The sequence below is a fragment of the Takifugu flavidus genome, unplaced genomic scaffold (genome assembly GCF_003711565.1).
Source record: "Takifugu flavidus isolate HTHZ2018 unplaced genomic scaffold, ASM371156v2 ctg261, whole genome shotgun sequence".
NCBI classification, from domain to species: Eukaryota; Metazoa; Chordata; class Actinopteri; order Tetraodontiformes; family Tetraodontidae; genus Takifugu; species Takifugu flavidus.
This window is the reverse complement of record NW_026621913.1, coordinates 32572-56589: the sequence shown is the minus strand read 5'-3', so window position 1 is coordinate 56589 and position 24018 is coordinate 32572. Positions and strand designations below refer to the sequence as shown.

The window sequence follows — 24018 nt, the reverse complement described above, 5'->3', positions numbered from 1 at the left end:
AGATTCCTCACAGAGAGACTAGATGTTAATGAGATACCATCTAGAGTGATCATGTGATCTAATCTATCCCTGAGAGGTTCAGGACCAAACACCATGACCTCAGTTTTTCCTGGGTTAAGGAGGAGGATATTTGAAGACATCCAGGACTTTATGTCTTTAAGACAGGTCTGAAGCTTCACTAACTCTGTCTCCTCTGGTTTCATGGATAAATAAAGCTGAGTGTCATCAGCATAACAATGAAAATTTATTCCATGCTGCCAGACCAGTCTGGTGCTGTCCCGTTAATCCCAATCACATGTTCCAGTCTCTGTAACAGGATGCTGTAATCAACTGTATCAAAAGCAGCACTGAGGTCCAGCAGAACACTGACAGTCTTCTGGCAACATAAAAGTTAATAATCTGGTCATGAAAACTGCCTATTTAACCTTCCTCTTGTGTTTGTGTTTTCTGTTACCATCGCTGATGTTAACGGGTCAGTTTTGACCCGTGTCTTAAATCAGCTGTAAAATACACTAAAAACAATTAGCTATCATCCAATTTGTTTATCATCTTTTGGTTACCTTGTTAGGCTTCCATATCCATGAAAATATTGGTTTTAATATTTTTGGTGTAGGCCTCTGGGCCTTTTTTTTGTCAGTATACCCCTCGATTTCAATTTTAAAAAAATGGTAAAATGAACCTCAACAGAATCATATAAATAAAAGGTTGTTGTGTTACCTGACTATTACTAAGTGCTATTAGAACACATCTCTTAAATAAATTTGTTTTATTTATTTTTTCATTTTAATATTAACTATAGTAACATCTATGGTGTTACGGGTCAATTTCGACCCATATATATTTACTTCAAGAAAAAGGCAAAAAAGTATTTTTTTCAGCAATAGAACTTTAATATAAACACAAAATGAAAAGCAGAACAGGTCATAACACAAAATATAGATTTGCAAGGTCAAACAAACAACAACCAATCTAGCAAATCAAACCAAAATACCAAATCAGAGTAAAAGTCTGTGTGCAAGAACATGTCTGTGTGTTTAGATGCATGTGTGGCAAAAAGTGACACTTTTAGTGTGTTCTTTGCAGAGATATTTCTTGCACTTGAAGCACAATACATTTGTCTTTCTGTCCTTACTGCTTGGGCAGACTTGACACCTCTTTCTTTTAGAATCAGGTTGCCTGAGTGGGGTTGTGGCTGTGGCTGTTCTGGTTGGTGTTGAGGCAGGGCTGGCTGAGGAGGATGCTGTTGCGGATGCTCTTTGTGTTGCTGATGGCATGGACGGAGTGCAAGGTGCGCTCTGCAGCTGTCTGACAAAGGCGGCAGCGTCTGGTTCTCTGGGCACCTGTTCCCTTCGCTCAATGTGTGGCTTGACAAGTGAATTTCCCAGCTCAAGAAACATTCTCCGCTTGGCTTTTTTGGTTGAGTTCCACCCTTGGTGGATGTGGGTCCACAACACAAATGCGTTACATGCAGACACATCAAGGATGTTGTAAAACACAACCATTGGCCATGTCCTGGTCATTCGCTGGCAAGTGTAGGTGGCAGTCAGCTTGTCCAGGTTGTCCACTCCTTTTTGTTGTAGTCAAGGATGATTGTGGGCTTTTTGTCACTTCCTGATGACACAGCTGCATCTTTGTGAAGAGTCAACATAAGTATCACATTCCGTTTTTTGGACAATATGAGACAACAGTGGTGGTGTCTGTAAAAGCAAACTTTGAGGAAAGTGGAGCCCTGTCCTTCACCTGCAAGATTTCAGCAGGTAGCTCAGGTTTATTTTTCTTCACTGTGCCCACCATGGTAAGTTTCCTCCTGAGAAGTTCTTGTCCAAGGTCATAGCTGGTAAAACAAATTGTCACAAGTGATATTGTGACCCTGCAGTCCAGCAGTCATATCGAGGACCAGTTCATCCACTGTCACCTCTGGCCCTGGGTTGAACATCAGTGGAAGGAGCTGCGTCCATCTCTCCCAGACATCCCTGATGGGGGCAAGCTTGTCAGATCTTGCTCTGGTATCTCTGTTGTCAAATCTGAGGACTCTTAATATCATGCGAAAGGTCTGAAGTGACATTGTTGTGCGGAAAACATTTCTGCCTGTCACAGTTGTTTGTTTTTGTGCAGGTATACTGGAAAACAAGGCAAAATGAGAATCCCCTAAAGCTCACGATTGGGAGCTGGCTGACAGTGCACTTATGATTTAAGTTTTGGTTCTAATTATTGCTTTATTATCTTACTTTTATAACTGGGTCGAAACCGACCCGAACAACACAAAGGTCATAATTTCAACCAGAGCATTTTATAATTTAGAGAAAACATTTTTTTGTTTGTTTTATTTTGTTGAAATAGAGGTTCTTGACAAAGTCAAAAAGCCTTGACGCAATAAACTAATTTACGTGTTTTTTTAAATGCATTTCAAACTTGAAAACGGGTCGGTGCCGACCCGAACACCAGAGGAAGGTTTTAAGCAGGTTGCGCCTGCCAGTCAGTGCCAGGGTGTCTGTTCATCTTCGTCGTGTGCTGGTGTTCTGTGTTTCCTGGGGGGGGCGCTCCAGCTTCGTGTCTCCTAGAGGGCCGCCCCTGTTCCCTCCGCAGTCCTGGAGGGCTGCCCTCGTGTGCTCCCTCCCCCTGTAAATAAAGTTGTTTGACCATTTTACCACTGTGTCCTGGTCTGCATTCGGGTCCTAATCAACCCATCCGTGATAACTACGGTAAGAAATCTGGAACTACTTTTTTAAAATGAACACTGCCACCTGCTGGACATATGGTGCCTGTACATTTAGCTTTATCTATTTAAATGACTCAAATGGACACAATGTGGAAAATGACCTCCAACGCTCAATTTGAGAGAATTTATCAGGAAATAAAAACTTTCTCCAGGTGCCAATGACAGCCAGATCCACACATCTGGCTAATACTTACAGGCTGTAGGCAGTCTCTGTGAGCCTTGGAGGGCTGGAGCTCCGACACTGGCCCTGGGATGTCCACATCGCTGCCCGTCTGTGGGAACTGAGCCTGGGGTGTGCCCTGGACCCACACCATTCCCCTTCATCTTTTCCCCACTGTCGCCCCCTTCAGCCATCACTTGCTGCTCAGGACAGATGGAGTGAATCTTGGATGATGGCGTGGAAGCATCTCCACGAGCACCAGGGGGCAACGTTTGAGTGGCAACGTGCTGACGCTCAGTTCTCGGGGTGCCGAGGTCTTCAGGTGCGTCAGGCTCCCAATGTGATGCGTTATAAAAACAAGACAGAGGGACCATCGCCCTCATCTCGGCTCGGGATTTTCCATATGCGTGAATTAGCTGGAAGCCATGGACGTTTGAGGTCTGCATTGTCCTGCCAGTCAAACTCAGATTTGGTGGATCCACGGCGAGTTTCTTGACCGTACAAAGTTACTGGATGGTTGAAATTGCGAGACCAGGTCATGACATCAGTGTGTGGTGGTGTGATGTCTGAATAGGAGCGGCTCTGACTGGAGACGTCTGGTCCAGGAGGAGGTGTTGGTAATAAACCAGCATCTGGTCCAGGAGGAGGTGTTAATAAACTGATTTGCAGCACAGTGAATGGACTCATCTGTTGCTCCAGCTGTTGCACACTGGCTCTGCTCTTGCTCAAGGTCATCAGTGTCAATGGGACGTATGCTGTAGAAGCTGTGGGTCGGTTTGAACGCCTGATACGGAGCTGTCATTACAACACGTACCTCCTCGCCGTCCTTATCGCGATGCGGTTTTGGATCTACCTTCGGCCTCTGCTGGTCACCTGATGCCTCAGTCACCATGAAAGCAACGGGCGGTGGCCCAACGAGAGTTGGCTGGACTGGTTTGAACAGCTTTGACCCATCTGGAGCATTTTTCTCGCCGCCTGTGCTCAGTCTGGGCAGTGCCACAAAGGGATGTGGTTCAAGGGTGGGCCCGACACCACGTGTCGGATTGCTAAAAACCTCCGTTTCCTCATCACATGTGCCTCCGCTGTCTCCTTTAACCTCTTCATCCAAGCATGCATGCTGGCCTACTGCGGTGGCATGCTGCCCGAGCTCCACAGTCACCTTGCTCCATCTACCTAGGGCGGGAGTGTGACAGACTGCTGATCTCACTCCGCTGGCCAGTAGTCTTCTCCATAATAAAGCGCCACCCCATGGTCTGCAGCCTGAAGAGGAAACAACAAAAAAAGCCACTGCTATGACCACACACACTCAAAGACATTGACAGATCCGTTCCCTACTCCAGCCTCATGGAGAAAGAGGAAAGTTCCGCCTCGCCCCCTCCCCAGCCAATCATTAGGGCAGGAGCAAGGCCGAGTTAGCTACAGTTTGAGAGGGGCCGGCACATGGTACACAAGCCACGCCCCCACCCACCTGCTTCATTGTGACTTACATCAAACCAGCCTAACCCTCTTGTGCACAAATTCGATTTATATTGAACATTTAGACTTTGGTAGAGTTGCCAACAGAGCTCTACTTGATTCTAACCATCAACTCTCAATTACTTACCTTTAACGAGTGTGCATGTCAGTACGTAGCTTGTCTATCTTAGAGGGTGATGCTCGGTGGAAGGATCAAAGAATGAGGCGGATCTGATTCTGAATAAAAAAAAAAATCTATGCAGAGAAGTGAGTTGTCTTCGTGTAATGGTGGTAATTGTGGCTTAACCTTTAACCCTTGTATTATGTTGAAAAAAAATTACAATAATTATGTTGCGGGTCATTTTGACCCGTACTGTGTAAATCCATTCAAAACAGACAAAAAACAGTTTAAACCAACAACAACTTTATTTTAGAATATATGAACATTCAGAAAAGAGACATAACAATACATTTTAATTTCAACACTATATTTAGGAACTATTTTGTTCAAGTTTTTCCCTATGAATTTTTTTTTCCATTTAACTTGCCCCTTTTTTCACATTTTCCAAATTCAACATTTCAATGCTCTCCACATGATGGACAGAATGTAACTGTGTGCTTTCTGCAGATATAACTCTTGCATTTCACACAAGAGGTACTTGTTTTGATGTCATCTCGGGAGGGACAGACCTGGCATCTTTTCCGTTTCTTTACACCTGTGTCCACTGGATCCACTGCAGATTGGCTGGATGACCCCATCTTGACCTTTTCAATGACAGCTGCCGCTGCTGAGGATCGGGCTGGCCTGGCTCGCCTCTGGATCATGGGAGTGACGAGTGCTTTGCCGAGTTCTTCCAGGAAAAGCCGACGTCGGTACAATTTCCCGGCATTCCATTGCTGGTGGATTTCAGTCCACAGAACATAGGCATTGTAAGCAGACACATCCACAATGTTGTAGAAAATCACCAAGGGCCAACGGGCAGTCTTGCGCTGGCAGCTGTATGTTGCTGTGACTTTGTCCAGATTGTCAACTCCTCCTTTGGTGGAGTTGTAATCGAGGATCATTTGTGGCTTCATGTCTTCTCTTGTGCTCAGAGATGCATCTGTGTGCATTGTGCTCATTACAAGAACATTCTTGTTTCTCTTTGGGCAGTATGAAACAACTGTTGCTTTCTCCGTGAAAACAAATACTGAGGAATGCAGAGGTCTGCCCTGCATCTTAAGAATTTCACTGGGAAGTTCTTGCTTATTTCTTCTGACTGTTCCCAACATAGTCAGCTTTTTCTTGTGAAGTTCTTCTCCAAGGCGGTAGGATGTAAAGAAGTTGTCACATGTGATGTTATGACCTTGCAACCCTTCACTCATCTCCAGCACCACACACATCCCCTGATTCTTCTCAGATGCTCCTCCAGGTAGCTTTCCAGTATACACTTGCATATTCCATGCATAGCTGGATTTTGCATCACAGGCCGCCCACATTTTGATGCCATACTTGGCAGGCTTACTGGGCATGTACTGTCTGAAAGGACAGCGCCCCCTAAATGGAACAAGGCGCTCATCTACAGTAACATGTGGACCAGGATTGTACAACAAAGGTAGAATTTCAACCCATTTATCCCATACATCTCTAATTGCAGCTAGTTTGTCTCTTTCACGACGACCAGCTCTGGTTTCACGGTTGTCAAATCGGATCACACGAGATATCATGTGAAATGTCTCCAGAGACATTGTTGCTCGAAAGATTGGCCTTCCATACTCTTCATCCCATAGACTTGAAGTTGCTTCTCCCTTTGACCTGTACATTCCAGCTAATACCAGAATTCCGATGTAAGCATGCAAGTCAGTCTGATCCAGTGGCTTCCATTTCTCCTGAAATACACGCCTCCCCTCCAAGTTGGTCATTTCCAGTATGATCTTCTCAATTGGTGGGGATATGAAGAGCTGAAATGTTGATATATCATCAACTCGTGTGACAGCAAATCTTGTAGGACCGGGAGTCATTTTGATGACATTGGAAGATGACAGTCTACCTCGGCTTTGGTGTGGTGATGTTGACCATTTTATTTTACCATCTTTAGATGCCCATGTCTCCTCTGTGGATGATGATTGCTGCATTCCTTGGCTTTCATCCAATGGAGAGACAACGGCAGGCTCGTCCTCTGAATCCTCCTCATCATCAGAAAATTGAAAATCTGGATCATCAGTTACATTGTCCTCGGTCTCTGAAATATCCTCTGTCTCTGAAACCTCTTCCTCTGCATCAGTGTCTGAGTTCAAAATCTGTGATAAAGCTTCTTCAGCTGTAAACGTTCTGGAGCTCATTTTTGGTGTGTTGGTCAAAGAGATGGCATAAGAAAAGTGACAAGAAAAAGGGAGAGAAAGTCCCTCCTCGATGCACCTGGGTCTCTGGCAGTCAAAATACAATTAAATGTACATCACAGCACAATACTCTTTGATGTAGATCAGAAGGACATCAAAAGGCATGTTTATTTTGGATATTTACTGCTACTTACTCACATAAAAGTGTCCGGGTCAAAATGACCCGCAACATAATATTCATATTCAAACTCTGCACAGACATTCCACTAAACACCACAGTGTCCAAATTTTACACACCAATTCATGACCCTAGATGAGGAAAAGTCACAAAATTTCATGAAGAAAAACCAAAGATAACCAGTACTTTGGTCAACACAAAAACCAAAACGGGTCAAATTGACCCGTAGCATAATACAAGGTGATGATTAATGTATGTAATACTTTCATGTAATACTTTACTATTAAGAGTTTTGTATGAAGATTAAAGCAATTTATGATCAAAGCTCAATGGCTTTGAGTTAAAGTCACCTATTGTCACAACCCAAAATGGCCTTTTAACAGTTTTGATCTCGCAAAAATAATCTCCTTTGAAGTGTTTAAAGCCGCTGTGCTCTGGCCTTCCTGGACTGTGCAGTTAAGATCAAGGAGGACACAAAGTTCAGCATCAAGGTCCACAGAAAACCCACACACAGATCAGCACCTCCCATTTGACTCTCACCACCCACTGGAACACAAGTTGGGTGGAATCAGAACCCTATAACAGGGCTAAAGAAGTAGCCACCACAACCCAAGGCAGGAAGAAGGAACAGGATCATCTCAAAACAAACACCACCGTGTTTCTATTTTAAAAAAAAAAAGATCATTGAGCCAATAAACTCCTTATCAGTCTGGCATCAGCATCACTTGAAGTTTTACCCTGATTTCCTGCTGACAAATAAGATACTGAGTTGGTTTCTCAAAGATGGAATGGAGGTCGACACAACCTCTGACCCTCAGGAATACAGGCTCCAGTAGATGGTGTTGAAGAGCAGGTAGGACAGAGGAAACGCCAGACACGAGTATGAATCTATCAGGTAACTATTGCTCACCAGCAGATCCACGTTTTCCGGTATGGACCTTTGTCGGCGGAGTCGAGTCCCCTCTATGGGCCTCGTGTCTGACACCTGGGATGGAGTGGTGAGAGGGTCAGAAGTCAAGGTGGGTGTAATGCGAGAGAATGGAGTCAGCTCCATCTCATTGTCATGGAAACAGCCATCAAAGGGCATTGCCTGGGTGGCATTAAAGGTGGATTGAAGCTAAAATAGCAGAGAAAATCATCATTATAATTGAGTACCGGTTGTAGTGTACCTCACTGTCCACTAGAGGGAGGCAGTAACTCGTACATTTCTGTTAATCTTATTTGAGTATGACAGAAACTCTGCTGCTATAGTCGCTGACCTTCCCCCTCTTTATCTTCCTTATCTCCTCCAGGGTGGTGCAGGAGTTTACAGCAGCGTATTCGCCCAACAGAGAGCTGGTCCACAGGTAGATGCCCACTTTCACATATGACACCCGAGTCAAAAATAAGCACAAAGAGGAAAAACTTGGGCACTCAGGTACACATATCCCGCTCCAAAAGTATATATTTGAGGGAATTTAATGTAAGTCCCTGAAGGCACCACACAGCCACAGAAGCAGTTACCTGAGGCATGGAAGACATCACACCTGTGATGATGGTGGACATGGTCAGCACTGTGGCGATATCTGCGGGAGATGGACATGTTTATGAAGTTCTTTGTGTGGCCGGACATCCACAATAGTTTCTTCACTATTATTAAAAACACTATTATAGACACAATTTAAGATGACCTAAAGAGACATGTGCAGGTCGATCCAGAAGGAAACCCAGGACAGGACGATCATCAGCATGGTGGGAAAGTATGTCTGCAGCATGAAGAAGATGTGCCTCCACGGGATGAAGGTGATGAACAGGCGGTTGTACCAACCTAGCAGATATACAGGGAGGTAAAGACTCCAGCGTTCCTCATTTCTGAAGCAGGATGCAGATAGTCTGGCTGATTGTCTCCAAATCCTCCAGTGGAGCATTAAATCAAATATGTCACCTGCAACACACAGGTTGTTACTGTCTACGTCATACCTATTGTGTCTACTAGATGGAGGTATAATGCCTTATTAAACCAAACATTCTTTATCTGACTCGCGCACGTATTGCTGTAGAAAGCGAGGCCACTGGACGCATGGAACTGCTCAATAAAGAACTATTATGAAGTCCTATTTTAGTAGAGTGTGTAAATTACCTATGCTACATATGAAGTACATAACAAAGATTAGTAATAACTCAACATTGGAAAGAAAACCAGTCTAAATCAGAAAGCCACCGACGTAACTGCAGCTCACTGCGAGTGGAGCTGGAACATCAATACATGACATTTTAAGAGAATCCCACACAAAGAGCTTTTGCAAACCAGTGCTTTTGGTGGTTCTTGCTCCACAATCCTCCTCCTCTTCAGGCTCTTCCTCCCTCTGACTGCTGTTATTCTGTCCCTGTGCATCACCAGCACAGCTGATCAGGATACTGGCTCAGATTCAGATTTCCTTTACTAGTCCCACACGGGAAAATTTACAGCAGCAAAAGCATGCAGAGAAAAATAAAATAAAATTTGAGATTATAGAAAATATACAAAAGGATGTATATATACACACAATAATCCAAGAAAAATGGATAATTGGCCCTTGTATACCTGTACATAGTACATACAGCGAGGGTGGAGCAGCCGCTCACTGAGGGCGCTGCCCAGTGCTGTCAGGGTGTCCTGGAGGGGGTGGGACATGTTCAGCATGGATGACAGCTTAGCCACCATCCTCCCGTTTCCCCACCACCTCCACCGAGTCCAGGGGACATCGAAGGACAGAGCTGGCCCTCCTTACCAGTCTGTCCATCCTCTTCCTGTCCCTGATGCTGCTGGACCAGCAGACTATCCCATAAAAGATGACTGATCCCACCACAGGACTTTCATTAAGTCAGCATCTTGATTTTCCATTGGTGTCTGAAAGAACAAAAACAATTAATGCACATACATTATATCAACAGTTTTCTTGCCCTCCCTGGATTTTAGCTGGGGATAGAACAAGATTTTAGATGGAACTACACACACAGGAAATACCATGAGTGAGCAATATATTTATGTAATGACTTTTTAGAACTGACTTTTGCATGTGTTTAAGAATGTGCGTACGTGCAGGCATTTAATCACACTTCCTGGTGCCACCTTGTGACTGGCTCATGAGGTACTGGAAATTACCCAGAACGTAATCATATAAAATGGCGTCATCCGTAAATCAGACGATCATCTGACTACTGTTGCCAACTTTTCTGCTGAATATATAAACCTGTCAGGCACCAGATGAGAACCCAAATGCAACACATGAGATTGGTTGAACACCGCTTTATTGTCGGAAACAGACAAGATTCACCGGGGAGCAAGCAGAACAGAATGGTCAGGAACAGGCAAGGTCAGAACTGGGCAGGCAGGCACACAGCAATACGCTGGAAAGTCATCGGGAACGAATAACGATCTGGCACAGAGCAGGTGTGCCTCCGGGATTAAGATGCGCATTCATTAGAGTCCTGATGCACAACAGGTGTGCGGGGCGAAGCGGCTCACGAGCATGATTGCCCGCAGCTGTGACATAAACCAACTCCCAAGAAGGCCCAGTGCGCTTTTTACCTGTTGGCAGATGGAGAATGTTTCCCTCCTATTGTAAAAAGGCCCACAATTGTGTTCAATAAACTTTTTACTGAAGATCACCGACTCTCTGGTCATTTCACGGTCCGAACCTACGAAGCAGATTTGCAACAGTTAGCAGTGGTGGATAAGAGCAGTACCAAAGTGTGCAGAACATGTGCTCACCTTTAATCGCCATGAATAAACAGAATTGTTTGCCACCTTTACAAAATACTGCTGGTGTATCTCCCAGCATTTAATATGTAGTCTGGAGGCCTACCCAGTAGGTCTATCATGTGTCTCATCTGTAAACCAAACATTCACAGTTGTTAAGAGGACATGCTCTCATTGCCTATAGATATTTTTGTCAAGTATACTTGCATTTTGATATGATGAGTAATTGCAGATGGTTTGAGGGTTGTATAAAAACAAGGATTTGGCCGACTCCCCAAATATCAAGTGGATAAGAGAAAGGGAGACCGAGCATAATTTCTGGAGCCCTAAAAACACAAGTCAAAATTTAAAAAAAGTTATATGTAAAACATAAAAGAAAAGAGATAACTTAATAATACTATTACTGCAGGACAAATAACCTCAGTCCAGATGCCTGCATGATGGTCCCTGTCTTGGCCTCATGGGTCAGAAGTGCCAGTCCAAAGTCAATTAGTTTAATTTTTAATTCTCTTTGGTGCACTAACATGATGTCTGGTTTTAAGTTGGTGTGCAGGATTCCAAGTTTCATGAGGTCTGATAGAGCCATAAACAGTTGGAAGAAAATTAAAACTTTTTAAAATTAAAACTAGGATGCTCTGTGATCAATTTATTCAAGTTATAGAATATTATCACAGAAATGTTTGCTAAATAATAGTTTACCTGTTTGCAATTGTTTGAATTTTAGACACAGTGGTTTGCCTTTTCTTGATTTACGAGCATTAAAGAAGTCAAGGCTCAGCATCTCATACACCAGACACAGCTGACTGTTGTGTTGAAAATGGTCCAAAAGCTTCACAAAGTGTGCTTGATTCACAGAGACTGGAATGGATGCGTTCAAATATCATTTTCTGTGAAGGATAAACATGACTGTTAAGAGACCAAAATATGGGCTAGAGAACAATTGTTTTCAAGGAAGTGGCTATGGTCATTTTCAGAGAGAAAGATTTCCAGAGCTAAATTATTTTTCCTTACTTGTCTTTGGCCACTTCTGAAGTCCTTGGCATCCTTGATGAACTTGACCTCCACAGGCACTTTTGTATTGATGTTTTGGCACCTGGCTACTTGACCAAATGCTCCTTCACCTATAATCTCCTGCACAACAAACCCAGACTTCTTGCTGTGTATAACATCACCAGCACTTACTGTAAAGAGACAATCACCACAGAGGGAAACCATTTAGTCAACATGAAAACATCAAACACAACTGAAGCGTTATCTGTGTCCTTGTAATAACGGCAAGATGGGGCCGTCCAATCCTGGGATCTATATACCGTATTGGCCCGAATATAAGACGGTGTTTTTTGCGTTGAAATAAGACTGAAAAAGTGGGGGTCGTCTTACATTCGGTGTCTAGACATTATACCCATTCACAACGCTAGATGGCGCCAGATATATTTAAAGCGAATGCTGAACTTAACGTCCCAGGCCAAAGCGAACCCCTGTCACGAAGAAGAAAAATAAAAATAGCGGTAGCACGAAGAAAAGTAAAAAATAGCGTTAAGAAAGAAAAGAAGAGAAGAGATAACAGAAAATAGAGAAATGTAGCGACAATCTGGAGAAAAGTGGGTCGAAGATATAATCATTTGTTTCAGATGTACTGTAATTATTTTCTGTATAAAAATTAAATTTGGTGTTCAAAAAGTCTTTTTTCAAACTTGAGTCTTGAAAAAGAGGGGGTCTTCTTATAATCAGGGTCGTCTTATATTCGGGCCAATACGGTACTGAGATCTTATTTACAAATACCATACAAGTGCTGGAATTGGGACCTGATCTATGATGCCAATAAAACCTACAAAACTCAACATGTGCAGTACAATATTAAGACAGGTTAAACATAAATACAGCTTGAAGTCTTACCTTTATAAATTGTTGATGGCATCATTTCTGAAATGAAAATTCAATTTGGTTAATATGTTGGTAATTGTAACAATTTATTAGTAAAGTTGTAAAACATAACAGACAGTTTTGGAGCAGTAAATGTGAACTGAATCCTCACTTGTCAACCTGACATAACCTAAAAAACTTTACCTTTTTAAATGATTGCATAACGGTTTAATGTTCTCCAAACAAATGTAGAACAGCGCCCCTCTGTCCCTTCAGCAGGAGACACCAAGACAGGGGAAGGCAGGTGTGAAGGAGAGATAGCCTCCACAGCAGCAAGGATGTCAGCGCTGAACCAAACAGGGTTGAGCTCGATGTTGGTGTCCTTCACCTCTGCCACTGGCAAATAAATCTGTAAGAGAAAGAAGAAAAACATGATTCACCTGTTGCTGACACACCTGCAAATGGTTTTTTTTGTAAATCAGATTAAACACTGTCGAGGATTTTCTTCAGTTACTTAACACAAAGTCAGAATGCTGCTTTTAAGAGTTTAATAAGTCAGTCAGAGCACATGCAAGAACAGCATGCAGAGAGATCTCTGCCCAATGTAGGGTTAGCATGATAAGCTGTAGCATTATGAAGGTTGCTGACTCAGTTACTGGAGCATTACGCACATCTTCCATTATTTTCTAAGGAGTCTTTGTTCCACAACTTCATGTATCAATGTCATTGACTTTAATGTCACATTAAAGTGCGAACGTAGAAATTATTATTTTTTAAATACATACTGGCCCATAATTCTCAGGGGTGCAGAGGAAAGTGCTCCGCAACAGAGAAGTAGGGGATCCCTGAAATTACAAAAGGTCAAAGATCAGAAAGGCACAATCAAATTGTGTGTTTGTGTGTATGGACACAAGAGACAAGAAGTTCTTTATAACAGCAATGTAAAATATTTTCACCCATCTGTGCTGAGACGCGATGGTAGTCCTGTTGGAGCAGGTTCTGCAGGGTGGCGTCAGCACTCAGGCGCGGAGGGAAGCCGATGACAAACACCTGGACACCACCAATCAATGATTGAAAACAGCTACACCTTGGACAATGTGTTTAACCATGAATAAAGCTACAGAGATACCGACCTTGCTCCAGCGAGTGACCAGCGACATCATCAGGAGCTGGAAATCTGCATAAAGCATATGCGTCAGCATAAAATTAATGTTCAAACAGTAATAGGTCCCAGATTCTACTGGCCTTTATTCCAGGTTACTTACCATCAAGAGCTGCAAAATCTCTGAAATCGTTTTATATCTGCAGAGAAGCACATTTTAAGGCATTCACAAACTTGTCAGGACTCAAATTGTGCATAAACCAACCACGTAAATGAAATCATATGCAGAGATATCGACAGATTAATTACAGAAATGTGATCAATTTTCAAATGAGCCAATATTAGCAGCCACGTGCGAATACCGATTATATTGCCCTCACGACGCGTTCTCTCTCTCTCGGGCGAGGCTAGGCAGTCAGCTAACAGTATGGAGTTTGAAAGAACCACAACAAGGCTCAACTGTGTTGTTTCTTCCTTTTATCCATTGAGTAATATTTTTTATAAAACTGAAACAATACAGAAAATAGAACAGCATAAAAAACTCACGTACACCAAACACACTAAGACGATCTATATATAACTCACGACACAGCTCCACATGCTAATATGTTAGCTAGCATCACTCGCTAATTACCACGGACTAACAACGCAAAGAATAACTAAACTAACGCTACAGAATCTACAGTACAGCTACAACTTCTGTATAGAACAGACTTACAGACAAATGGTCTCCAAGGCTGGAACGCTTTCTAGCTCAGCAGCTGGAACTACGATGCTTCGCTACCGTTGTGCGTCATCAAACCGCGGTGTTTTGGGTGAGTGCCGTCAAAGCGCCTGAAGGTGCAATGCCAACTCCGCCCAGTAGATGGCAAAACCACGCTCCCATTTACACAGGTGCGCTGCTCCGCTACCGTGCCCCAAACTCAACATTTATTTATTTATTTTTTACTATATTGGACATCTTTATGTTTTTAACAGACTTGACCATCAAATTTTAACCTATACAATGTTGTGGTCAGTACACCGATTATTAGCATTAGCCATTTGGAGTCACGTGCAGATCTTATGGTGACAATGGTTTAGGTTACTTTGCCTCCGCAACTAGCAACTTAACCAGGACAATGGTAACAATGTTAAAATAAAACGCTATTGATGTCAGACGGCGTTAATGTCAATCACGGCAGCATTACCAGATATTAGCAACGTGGACCACAAGAGCATTATCCTGAAAATAATACAGAAGCGGTCAATTCTTTACACTGAGACACGGAATAGTGTGATTGTGAAGCTTTAGCTCGAATTAGTTCATTTAGCAGTTGTGAAAGTAATTGAAACGAGCAGCGGATGTAGGAGACGCGTACTTACGTGAAGCGCAAGGGTGGGACTGTAGCAATTGAAATGGCGGTGGATTCACGTACAATGGGAAATTCCAAAGCTCCCATTTGAAATAGTGTAATTTTCCCAATTAGTGTGACACCCACTGGCTGTGAGCTGCTCCACCCCTCCCCCCCACACACAGATTCGCGAGCAGAACCACCCGTTTCCAAAAGCCGTTTGGACTGCTTAACGCCGTCCAATTCTATGGAGCTTTTGTCAGTTCTGAGCCGTTTCCCCCCGCTGCTCTGCATTGAGTTAATAGGAGATTTGAGCGGACCAGTCGGCGCTTGAGCTCGTTTTACGGGGCGCTGGTTAATTTAACGTCCTCACACCGACGATTGCGAATTAGTCGAGGATTATAGCTACGAAATGATTTTTTTTTTTTTTTGTTTTTAAATCAATCTGTGAGCTTTTTCTGTGCTGGATTCCACTTTTTGTGCCTAGGAGGCACATCTAATGAGTCAACACATTATCACAATCCATATCTTCTTTAATAATTGTTGGATCGCAATACCTCACGTGTCACTGCTAATCCATGTGTTCTTTGAATGAAGACTTCAAGAAGAAAAATGCCAATTTCAAACTGTATTTAGCTAATAGAACCAATTCAAGATACAAATATTACAGAGCTCCAGGCCAGTTCATAACCCTACAATAACAGAGTCAATTGCCAGGGAATGAAGTCTGACAACCTAACTATCCCTTGACCCAGTCTTTTATAGAAACACATATGCAAATTAGTGATGCTAATCCAGTCCTTCTGCTTGGATGACCTCGTCTTCTTCTTCCAGTCCCATTGGATGCTGGTACAGTCCTTGTTCTGCATTGTCTCCCAAATGCCCAGGTCAAAGTTCACATTCAGATTCAGATTCAGGTCTTTTATTTGTCCCACACGGGGAAATTTACAGCACAACAACAGCAAGAGCACGCAGAGAAAAATAAAATAGAATAAAATTGGGAATATACAAAGAGGATGTGTATATACAATGATCCAGGTAAATGGATACATAGTACAGAGGGTGAATACAATATACATATCAGAATATATAATATTCCGTCTGTGCTAGCGGGCGTTATGTTTGTTGTGCAGTCTGACAGCAGCCGGCAGGAAAGATCTGCGATACCTCTCTTTCACACAGCGAGGGTGGAGCAGCCGCTCACTGAAGGAGCTGCCCAGTGCTGCCAGGGTGTCCTGTAGGGCAGTGACCCCCAACCCCCGGGCCTTGGTACCGGGACGCACAGAAAGAAAAAATAATTTCTTTTTTTTTCTGTGCAAAGTAGGAAGGATCTCTAATTTGCATTTATGCTTTGGGTTAATCTTGAATGTGTTTTAGAGTAAGGGGGAGAGTGCATATTTCATTGTAATGACAATATAATCATTATTTGGTATGAATAAACAAAACACCTGGATGACCACACAATGAACTTTTATTGGTGTCATGGAATTGAAACAGTGCCGGTGCTTCAGTCGTGCTCTTTAGAGGTTGCTATGGCTTCAGTTGTCCACCAGATGTCACCATCACTGAAGTCTTGAAGCTTTGAATCTTTTTCGACACAATTATTAGGAAAGCCTCTGTGCTTCATGAGGCTTCACTTGCCCACCACTACACGGAGGCAGAGTGCGTGGTCGGAGACAGGAAGCAGGTAGGTTTTCCGGGGAACAGGCGAGGCAGGCAGAACGAAGTCAGGCAGGAAAATAACGCTGGAAATTCTTGCATCGAAGCTGAAGAAACAAACTGGCAAGGAGTAGAGTGCAGGAGAGGCTTATATGCTATGATAGTTGGGATGAGATGCAGCTGAGCTGACAGGTGAGTGGAGTTGGCCTGATGAGGTGGGAGTGGCTGACAGGCTGGCGGCTCACTGGGGTGTCGCCATTGTCAGTGCCACGAATTTTACGCTCCCGTCGACAGTCTAAGTGCGTTTCGTTTTTAAAACCACGACGCCGGAGTGAAGCAGCTGTTGGTTTGACGAAGAAACCCCGAAGAGCAGAGTTACGAGGTAGGTGAAATATGTCGTATTTATTTATAAATTCCTTTCGGATTCGATTCTTTTGGCGCTCGGTTCTGCGCGTCGATTTATGCTCCGTCCATGCTGAAAGTCGCCCTCCGAGGCGGGTTTTTATGCAAATTGCGGTGTGGCTGAACGACGTATTCTGACTGAACGAACAACACAAGACAGTGTATTACTAAGATGGCGCTGCACGAGTGGCAGCTTGTTACAGTACGTGAATTTCCCCGATGTGGGATCAATAAAGTTTATCTTATCTTATCATAGACAGATGTGTCTGATGAAGGTGTGCATGGATGAAGATGACTGCACCTGTAGGGGATGTGAGACCTCTTCTCTACTAAAGCAGTGATGACTCGGCCCAATGTCAGCAATGATTGGTTGACGTTTCCTGCTTCACGAGCACACTTGTCTACCGCACCTGAACACCCGATGTCCTCACTTCCAGCGAGATCCACCTGGAGGGAAGGAACAAAATGATTTACTATCTGCAAACGGAGTTGAAATGTAGTACCAAAGATGTGAGCTCTGATTTGATGGTTGTTGAGAACGAAAGTAAATGTGAGGAAATAAGTGTGAACAGCTGCATGTCCCGATAACATCCAGTGGTTTTTCTTGGAAGTTTCATTACCAGATTGAGTTTTCCATTTTTCACCAGCTCTTCTCCCTCCAGAGTGATCTCCTTCATGTGGATATTGACAGAGAAGACCGAGTGGGAGCGACTGCACACAAAATTCAACATGTTACAGGAAATCATTGGTGAGCAACATGTGTGGTTTCTGATGCATCCTTCCACCTGGAGTAGGCATTCATGAGGGTGGAGGCGGTTTTCCTGTTGGCTGCTCCTCTCTAAGATCTGATATACTTCATCTTTATTGTGAACCGTCACCTCCTCTAGAGTCACATGGTAATACCTAGTGGAAGATTAATGTAACTTCTACAGGTTACAAAAATCATCTAGGAGAATAAAACACAAGGCAACCCAAACAGAGGCTATTATACTCTTTGGACCCATGCTTACCTTGTTTTTGGGGTCGTCAAAGGGCTGAAGCCGCTTGCTGACATCATCACTGGGGCTGAGAAGGTCAAATAGCTCCTCATTGTAAATCTCCAACAGCGATACCTTGACCGAGAACTCGGTGCCGTTTTTAGAGAGCTTCTCAAAGATCTGGTGCAGCCTTCTTGGTATGATCCCAGCCAGAGGGTCCTGGAAGAGAGAAAAAAAATCACCAACCACAGGTACAGCTGAAACCCAAACAACCCACCTCGTCCCAGGTGAACTGTTCATTGGGACTCCGCTCTGCCTCCATTGTGAATGTCTTTCCAGTTCCTGTCTGACCGTAACTGCAGTATGTTTATTAAAAAAAAAATGGGCAAAGTTACTCTTCAGGATCAAAAACAGGAGTTAAAAATGAAAATGTTATTTTCTAAGAATCATAACAGCAGCTGAACTCACACAAAAACAGTACAGTTGCATCCCTTAATGCAGTGGTTCCCAACTGGGGGGGGGGGCAGTGAAACTGCAGGGGGGACGTCAAAGAATTTCCTGCTATACACTCCAGTCTAGCTGGTGACGGTAATGCGCCCACACCGGATTTGATTTGTAGCACGAATGATGTTGATGCAGATTTGGTTTTCATTTGTTTGAAATTTGTTGGTGTTGCACTGTTCCTAAATTAAAATGTTAAAATATGAAGTTAAATTTACTTGTCTGAATGCTGGATGAATACTAGAATTCAATTTCAGAAACAAATATTAATTTTAACTGAGATGCCAAATTCTGGTTAAAACTGTTTGTTATTCTGGATGCATTCCAGTGTTCTGGATCAAATCTGGTCTGAAAAGGTGAATTCAGTTTAAATTCCTCACTGCTGTTCAACATGGTGGAGAGTAGGGAACTCAGTGAGGAAGAAGAGTCCCAGTTTAGTCCCATCAGGATGGAGGCTCTCTACTGCTATGATGTGAGCTCTGTATATAATTATATTTTCAAATTGAGTTGAAAATTTGTTAGTATTGCTATTTTACAGCATAACAAACAATAAAAACTGTAAAATTGAAATGTGAAGTGATATGTACATATTTTAGAAAGAAAACATCTTAATGTATTATTTAATCAAAACAAAGGAGGTGCGATTGATTTGGGGTGGGTGGGATCAGGTGCAGTGAGGGGTGGGGGGCTTACAATGTTCTTATATCATCAAAAGGGGGCTTGAGGGGAAAAAAAGTTTGGGAACCACTGACTTAATGACTTCATCCAGGATAGGAGAGACAACACTCCGGTACACATCAATCTGTTTGGCAGCAGGACCAAACAGCCAAGTTAAAGCAGTATATATGACCTACATATGATATGAGGCCTGACCATCACCACGAAAACAGAAATCTGTTAAAACCTTATGTTCCCTTCCTCACTGAATCAGTTGGGATTTTTCTATGGCTAATTGAAACATCAATGATTAACCCATGTGCGATACAATGAAAACGTGTTGATTTGGTGCTCACCATGTCAAAGGTGTAAGTCTTCCGTGATGCCTTGTTGTTGACCCCTCCTGTCTTTACTATCAGCTCTCTCCTGTTGGTGTCACAGTCAATCACACCGTAGGAAGACTTGCGATCAGCGGTGTTAAAAGGCCTGAAACCTGAAGCAGAAACACCTCAGCTGATTTAAGTTAAACCCATGACCGAAGTACCGTAATTTCCGGACTATAGAGCGCACCTGATTATAAGCCGCATCCAGTACATTTTTAAAGGAAAAACTATTTTGTACATACATAAGCCGCACCTGTCTATAAGCTGCATGTGCCCACATTGAAACATGAGATATTTACAAAGAAAGACGGTACACAGAAAGAGTTTTCAAAGTTTTAATAATATACCTTTTCTTTCCAAACAGTGCCTGTGACACGGCAGTAACACAGCAGCAATACGGTAGCACAGCACTAACGGCTGGTTTAAAAAAAAAAAAACATACTGGTAAAAGTCACTGAGCGCTGTCTTCATCTTCCTCCTGTGCACTGAAACCATGGAAGTCTTCCTCCTCAGTGTCGGATTGGAATAGCGTCAGATATTCTTTGCCACACACTGTCTCTCTTTCGTTGTCGCTATCAGTGTCACTCATCCTGAGGCAAATTCACTCCTGAGCTCCTGAGTCAACCATTCTTTCATTAGGCTCGCTACCGTCCACCCTTTCGTGTTAACTTTCACGACAATGTCTTTCGGGAGGTTTTCTTTTGGCATAGTAATCCGCTTAAAAATTACCATTTGTGGAAGCTTCAGTCCAGATGCAGTGCAGCCCGAAACACAGGTGCGACTTGTTCCTCGTATTCGGGAGGGAGTTGCTGACACAGAGTTGTCCGTGTCCTGATGGACAGACCTTTCCGTTTCATAAATCTAAGACACCTCCTTTGAAATCCTGAATTTTCTTTTCGGTGGCGATTGTTTTTGCTTTCAGTCTGATCTGCACTGTAGAAACACCTCGGCCATCTGCTCTCTGTGTGCTCACCCAGTCCTCAAGAATGTTTTTCAGTTCATGCCACCTGCTTTTATTACCTCTGAAAGCTTTTTTCATCTTTTTACATTGCTCCAGTGCTTCCCACTGCCGTTTCCAGCGTCTCACCACCGATTCATTTATGTCAAGTTTACGTGCAGCAGCTCTGTTTCCTCCTTTATCGGCCAGCTCGATTGCTTTTAACTTGAAAGCTGCATTATATGAATTTCTTCTTGCATTTTCCATGATGAGGGTCTGTTAATTTTATTCAGGCACAAAGCGCAAAGTTACATTAAACTTGCGTCTTCCTCAACACATACAGTGGGGCAAAAAAGTATTTAGTCAGTCACCAATTGTGCCAAATTTGTACCAAAAGTTCTCCCACTTAAAGATGAGAGAGGCCTGTAATTTTCATCATAGGTACACTTCAACTATAAGAGACAAAATGAGAAAAAATCCAGAAAATCATTGTCTGATTTTTTTTTTTTAAAAAGAATTTATTTGCAAATTATGGTGGAAAATAAGTATTTGGTCAATAACAAAAGTTCATCTCAATACTTTGTTATATACCCTTTGTTGGCAATGACAGGGGTCAAACGTTTTCTGTAAGTCTTCACAAGGCTTTCACACACTGTTGCTGGTATTTTGGCCCATTCCTCCTCGCAGATCTCCAGAGCAGTGATGTTTTGGGGCTGTCGCTGGGCAACACGGACTTTCAATTCCCAAAGATTTTCTATGGGGTTGAGATCTGGAGACTGGCTAGGCCACTCCAGGACCTTGAAATGCTTCTTGCGAAGCCACTCCTTCGTTGCCAGGGCAGTGTGTTTGGGATCATTGTCATGCTGAAAGACCCAGCCATGTTTCATCTTCAATGCCCTTGCTGATGGAAGGAGGTTTTCAGTCAAAATCTCACGATACATGGCCCCATTCATTCTTTCCTTTACACGGATCAGTCGTCCTGGTCCCTTTGCAGAAAAACAGCCCCAAAGCATGATGTTTCCACCCCCATGCTTCACAGTAGGTATGGTGTTCTTTGGATGCAACTCAGCATTCTTTCTCCTCCAAACACAACAATTTGAGTTTTTACCAAAAAGTTCTATTTTGGTTTCATCTGACCATATGACATTCTCCCAGTCCTCTTCTGGATCATCCGAATGCTCTCTAGCAAACTTCAGACGGGCCTGGACATGTACTGGCTTAAGCAGGGGGACACGTCTGGCACTGCAGGATTTGAGTCCCTGGCAGCATAGTGTGTTACTGATGGTAGCCTTTGTTACTTTGGTCCCAGCTCTCTGCAGGTCATTCACTAGGTCCCCCCGTGTGGTTCTGGGCTCACCGTTCTTGTGATCATTTTGACCCCACGGGGTGAGATCTTGCGTGGAGCCCCAGATCGAGGGAGATTATCAGTGGTCTTGTATGTCTTCCATTTTCTAATAATTGCTCCCACAGTTGATTTCTTCACGCCAAGCTGCTTACCTATTGCAGATTCAGTCTTCCCAGCCTGGTGCAGGTCTACAATTTTGTTTCTGGTGTCCTTTGACAGCTCTTTGGTCTTGGCCATAGTGTTAAACAAACAGGTGCCATTAATACAGGTAACGAGTGGAGGACAGAGGAGCCTCTTAAAGAAGTTACAGGTCTGTGAGAGCCAGAAATCTTGCTTGTTTGTAGGTGACCAAATACTTATTTTACTGAGGAATTTACCAATTAATTCATTAAAAATCCTACAATGTGATTTCCTGGATTCTTTCCCATTTTCTCTCTCATAGTTGAGCTATACCTATGATGAAAATTACAGGCCTCTCTAATCTTTTTAAGTGGGAGAACTTGCACAATTGGTGACTGACTAAATACTTTTTTGCCCCACTGTATATTCCACCTGTCTTATTCTTACCTTTTCTGCTCGAGCGCCCCTGGTGGCCGTTAGAAAAAAATCCATAAATAAACCGCACCGTACAATAAGCCGCAGTGTTTAAAGTGTAGAAAAAAGCGTCTTATAGTCCAGAAATTACGGTAATCCAGAGTGGCAGTTTGCATTTTTGATTATAGATCAACTACCTTTGACTCCATGTAAGAGGTAAAACAACTGTTTAGAAGTTAGCTCCTTCTACAAATTATTTGATTCTATGTTTCTATTAGAATCATTATAATAAAGTTATCTATTTGCTTTTACCTTGTTATATTCTTTATTCTTGTTATATTGTTTCTCATTACTTAATGTTTCTTATTTGTTAATGCTTAATGTTCGTGATGCTTGATGTGTGAGCTCATACCTCTCTGATCAAGGACGACAGAAATGCAGCTGCTGTAAGGAAGTGACATTGACTGGAGACAGAGCTGCAGAGCATGACGCAGGAGGTGTTCTTTTATCTGTCTGATATGGAAGAACATGCTGTGTGCGAGCCAAGCTAATCAAATCAGTAAAGACCTACGTATAATCTCACCATTATGATTTACAGTCTTTTGCTTTGTATGGGACCTGCTATCTTGTGTTTCCCCCTCCCTTTAGGCACATTTGAATTCTGTGTAACTAGGGACCTCCTAATCTCAATAAAAGGATGGTGGAAGATGTGCCTCAGGACGTGTTGGAGATCTGTAACTGAGCACATCTCTCCGTCCTCCTTGCTGCAAGTAAAACTTAAAGCTGCTGTCTTTGCCTCATTTGTTTGTCTCATGTTTTAGGTCGTTCGAACCTAACAGTTTCTCAAAAGGGGAAAAAAAAAAAAGTATAACAATGTGTGACGGCCCGCCCATGTGTTTTGTTTTGTTTACCCAGAGACTGGGTGGGTCGTCAGTGAGACTGGTTTCACCTGCGAGCTGGTGTGAGGGTGATGTTTGGTCACCCGCGCTGTTCGTTCACTAGACTCAGATCAACCACACAAACAACAGGAGGCCTTGCAAGGGAGAGCTGACGAGCAGTTCAAGCTTCCTCTCTCAACTCCGTCCGTCTGCTGCTCGCTCTCCTCTTTTATTTGGTGCACACAACATTTATGTCAATCTGACCTCATGATTCCTTCTCCGACTTCCTCGTGTCCTTGAACATGGTACCTCTCAGTGCTGGGTACCTAACAGCTTCAATACTTGGTTCAAACACTCATACATTCCTTTTGATTAAACATTCTAAATCTACTTACTATACTTACTATAGCATTGAAACGATAACAACAATAATTCTTCTCACACTGGTGAGGAGCCAGAGGGCATAAAAGGGGCGGTTCTCCTTTGTCTCTCTCTCTGGCTGGTCTGCTGCCACCATACCGCATGGCCGTCTCATCATTTTGGTTTGGGTTTCTCAATAAAATATTTAGATGATTTGATCTTTCTGTGTGCTGATTCCCTCTATTTGTTACAACTTTGAGCCAAGTCGTAACAAATGTAAACAGGTCACCTAAAATAATCCTGAAGATTCTTAAACCAGTTATTTTGTATCAATTTAATGGAAACTACAATCCATCTCCAACCACTCTCTCCATTAACAGGATTGCGTGGGGTGCCTTTTAGCAAGATTGGGTTTACACCCTGGCTCAGTCACCAGCTCTGGGGTGATAAGCCTTCACACCTGGTGATCTTCCAGTTCACTACCAATTCACGAGACCCAGGGTGGCCAACCAGTCAGAGCCTAAGAGCCAAGCT

The 24018-nt window shown here is 43.1% G+C and overlaps 1 protein-coding gene and 2 long non-coding RNA genes across 7 annotated transcripts; 1 reads left to right on the top strand and 2 right to left on the bottom strand.

Annotated features, from left to right (window-relative positions):
* Window positions 1-868: 868 nt before the first annotated feature.
* On the bottom strand, window positions 869-8413 carry LOC130519972 (uncharacterized). Its single transcript, XM_057023561.1, has 5 exons — window positions 8336-8413; window positions 8091-8205; window positions 7742-7816; window positions 2914-4139; window positions 869-2619 (listed from the first exon to the last, which is right to left on the bottom strand). The coding sequence occupies exons 1-4, from the start codon at window positions 8411-8413 to the stop codon at window positions 3424-3426; spliced, it is 984 nt and encodes a 327-aa protein (XP_056879541.1). The 3' UTR covers window positions 869-2619; window positions 2914-3423.
* Window positions 8414-10084: 1671 nt separating this feature from the next.
* Window positions 10085-15027, bottom strand: LOC130519970 (uncharacterized). 2 transcript variants are annotated; one of them, XR_008948549.1, is made up of 12 exons: window positions 14883-15027; window positions 13681-13717; window positions 13549-13592; window positions 13372-13465; window positions 13201-13260; window positions 12620-12824; window positions 12449-12475; window positions 11564-11733; window positions 11252-11439; window positions 10972-11125; window positions 10565-10878; window positions 10085-10491 (listed from the first exon to the last, which is right to left on the bottom strand). It is a non-coding gene; the product is annotated as an uncharacterized LOC130519970 (long non-coding RNA). The 2 variants fall into 2 exon arrangements; XR_008948548.1 differs by having other exon boundaries at window positions 10085-10878; window positions 14883-15026.
* A 1727-nt stretch (window positions 15028-16754) lies between these two features.
* Window positions 16755-23188, top strand: LOC130519971 (uncharacterized). 4 transcript variants are annotated; one of them, XR_008948553.1, is made up of 3 exons: window positions 16755-16892; window positions 17169-17660; window positions 23162-23188. It is a non-coding gene; the product is annotated as an uncharacterized LOC130519971 (long non-coding RNA). The 4 variants fall into 4 exon arrangements; XR_008948551.1 differs by lacking the exon at window positions 23162-23188 and adding an exon at window positions 19795-23033; XR_008948552.1 differs by lacking the exon at window positions 23162-23188 and adding an exon at window positions 18019-19039.
* Window positions 23189-24018: the final 830 nt, after the last annotated feature.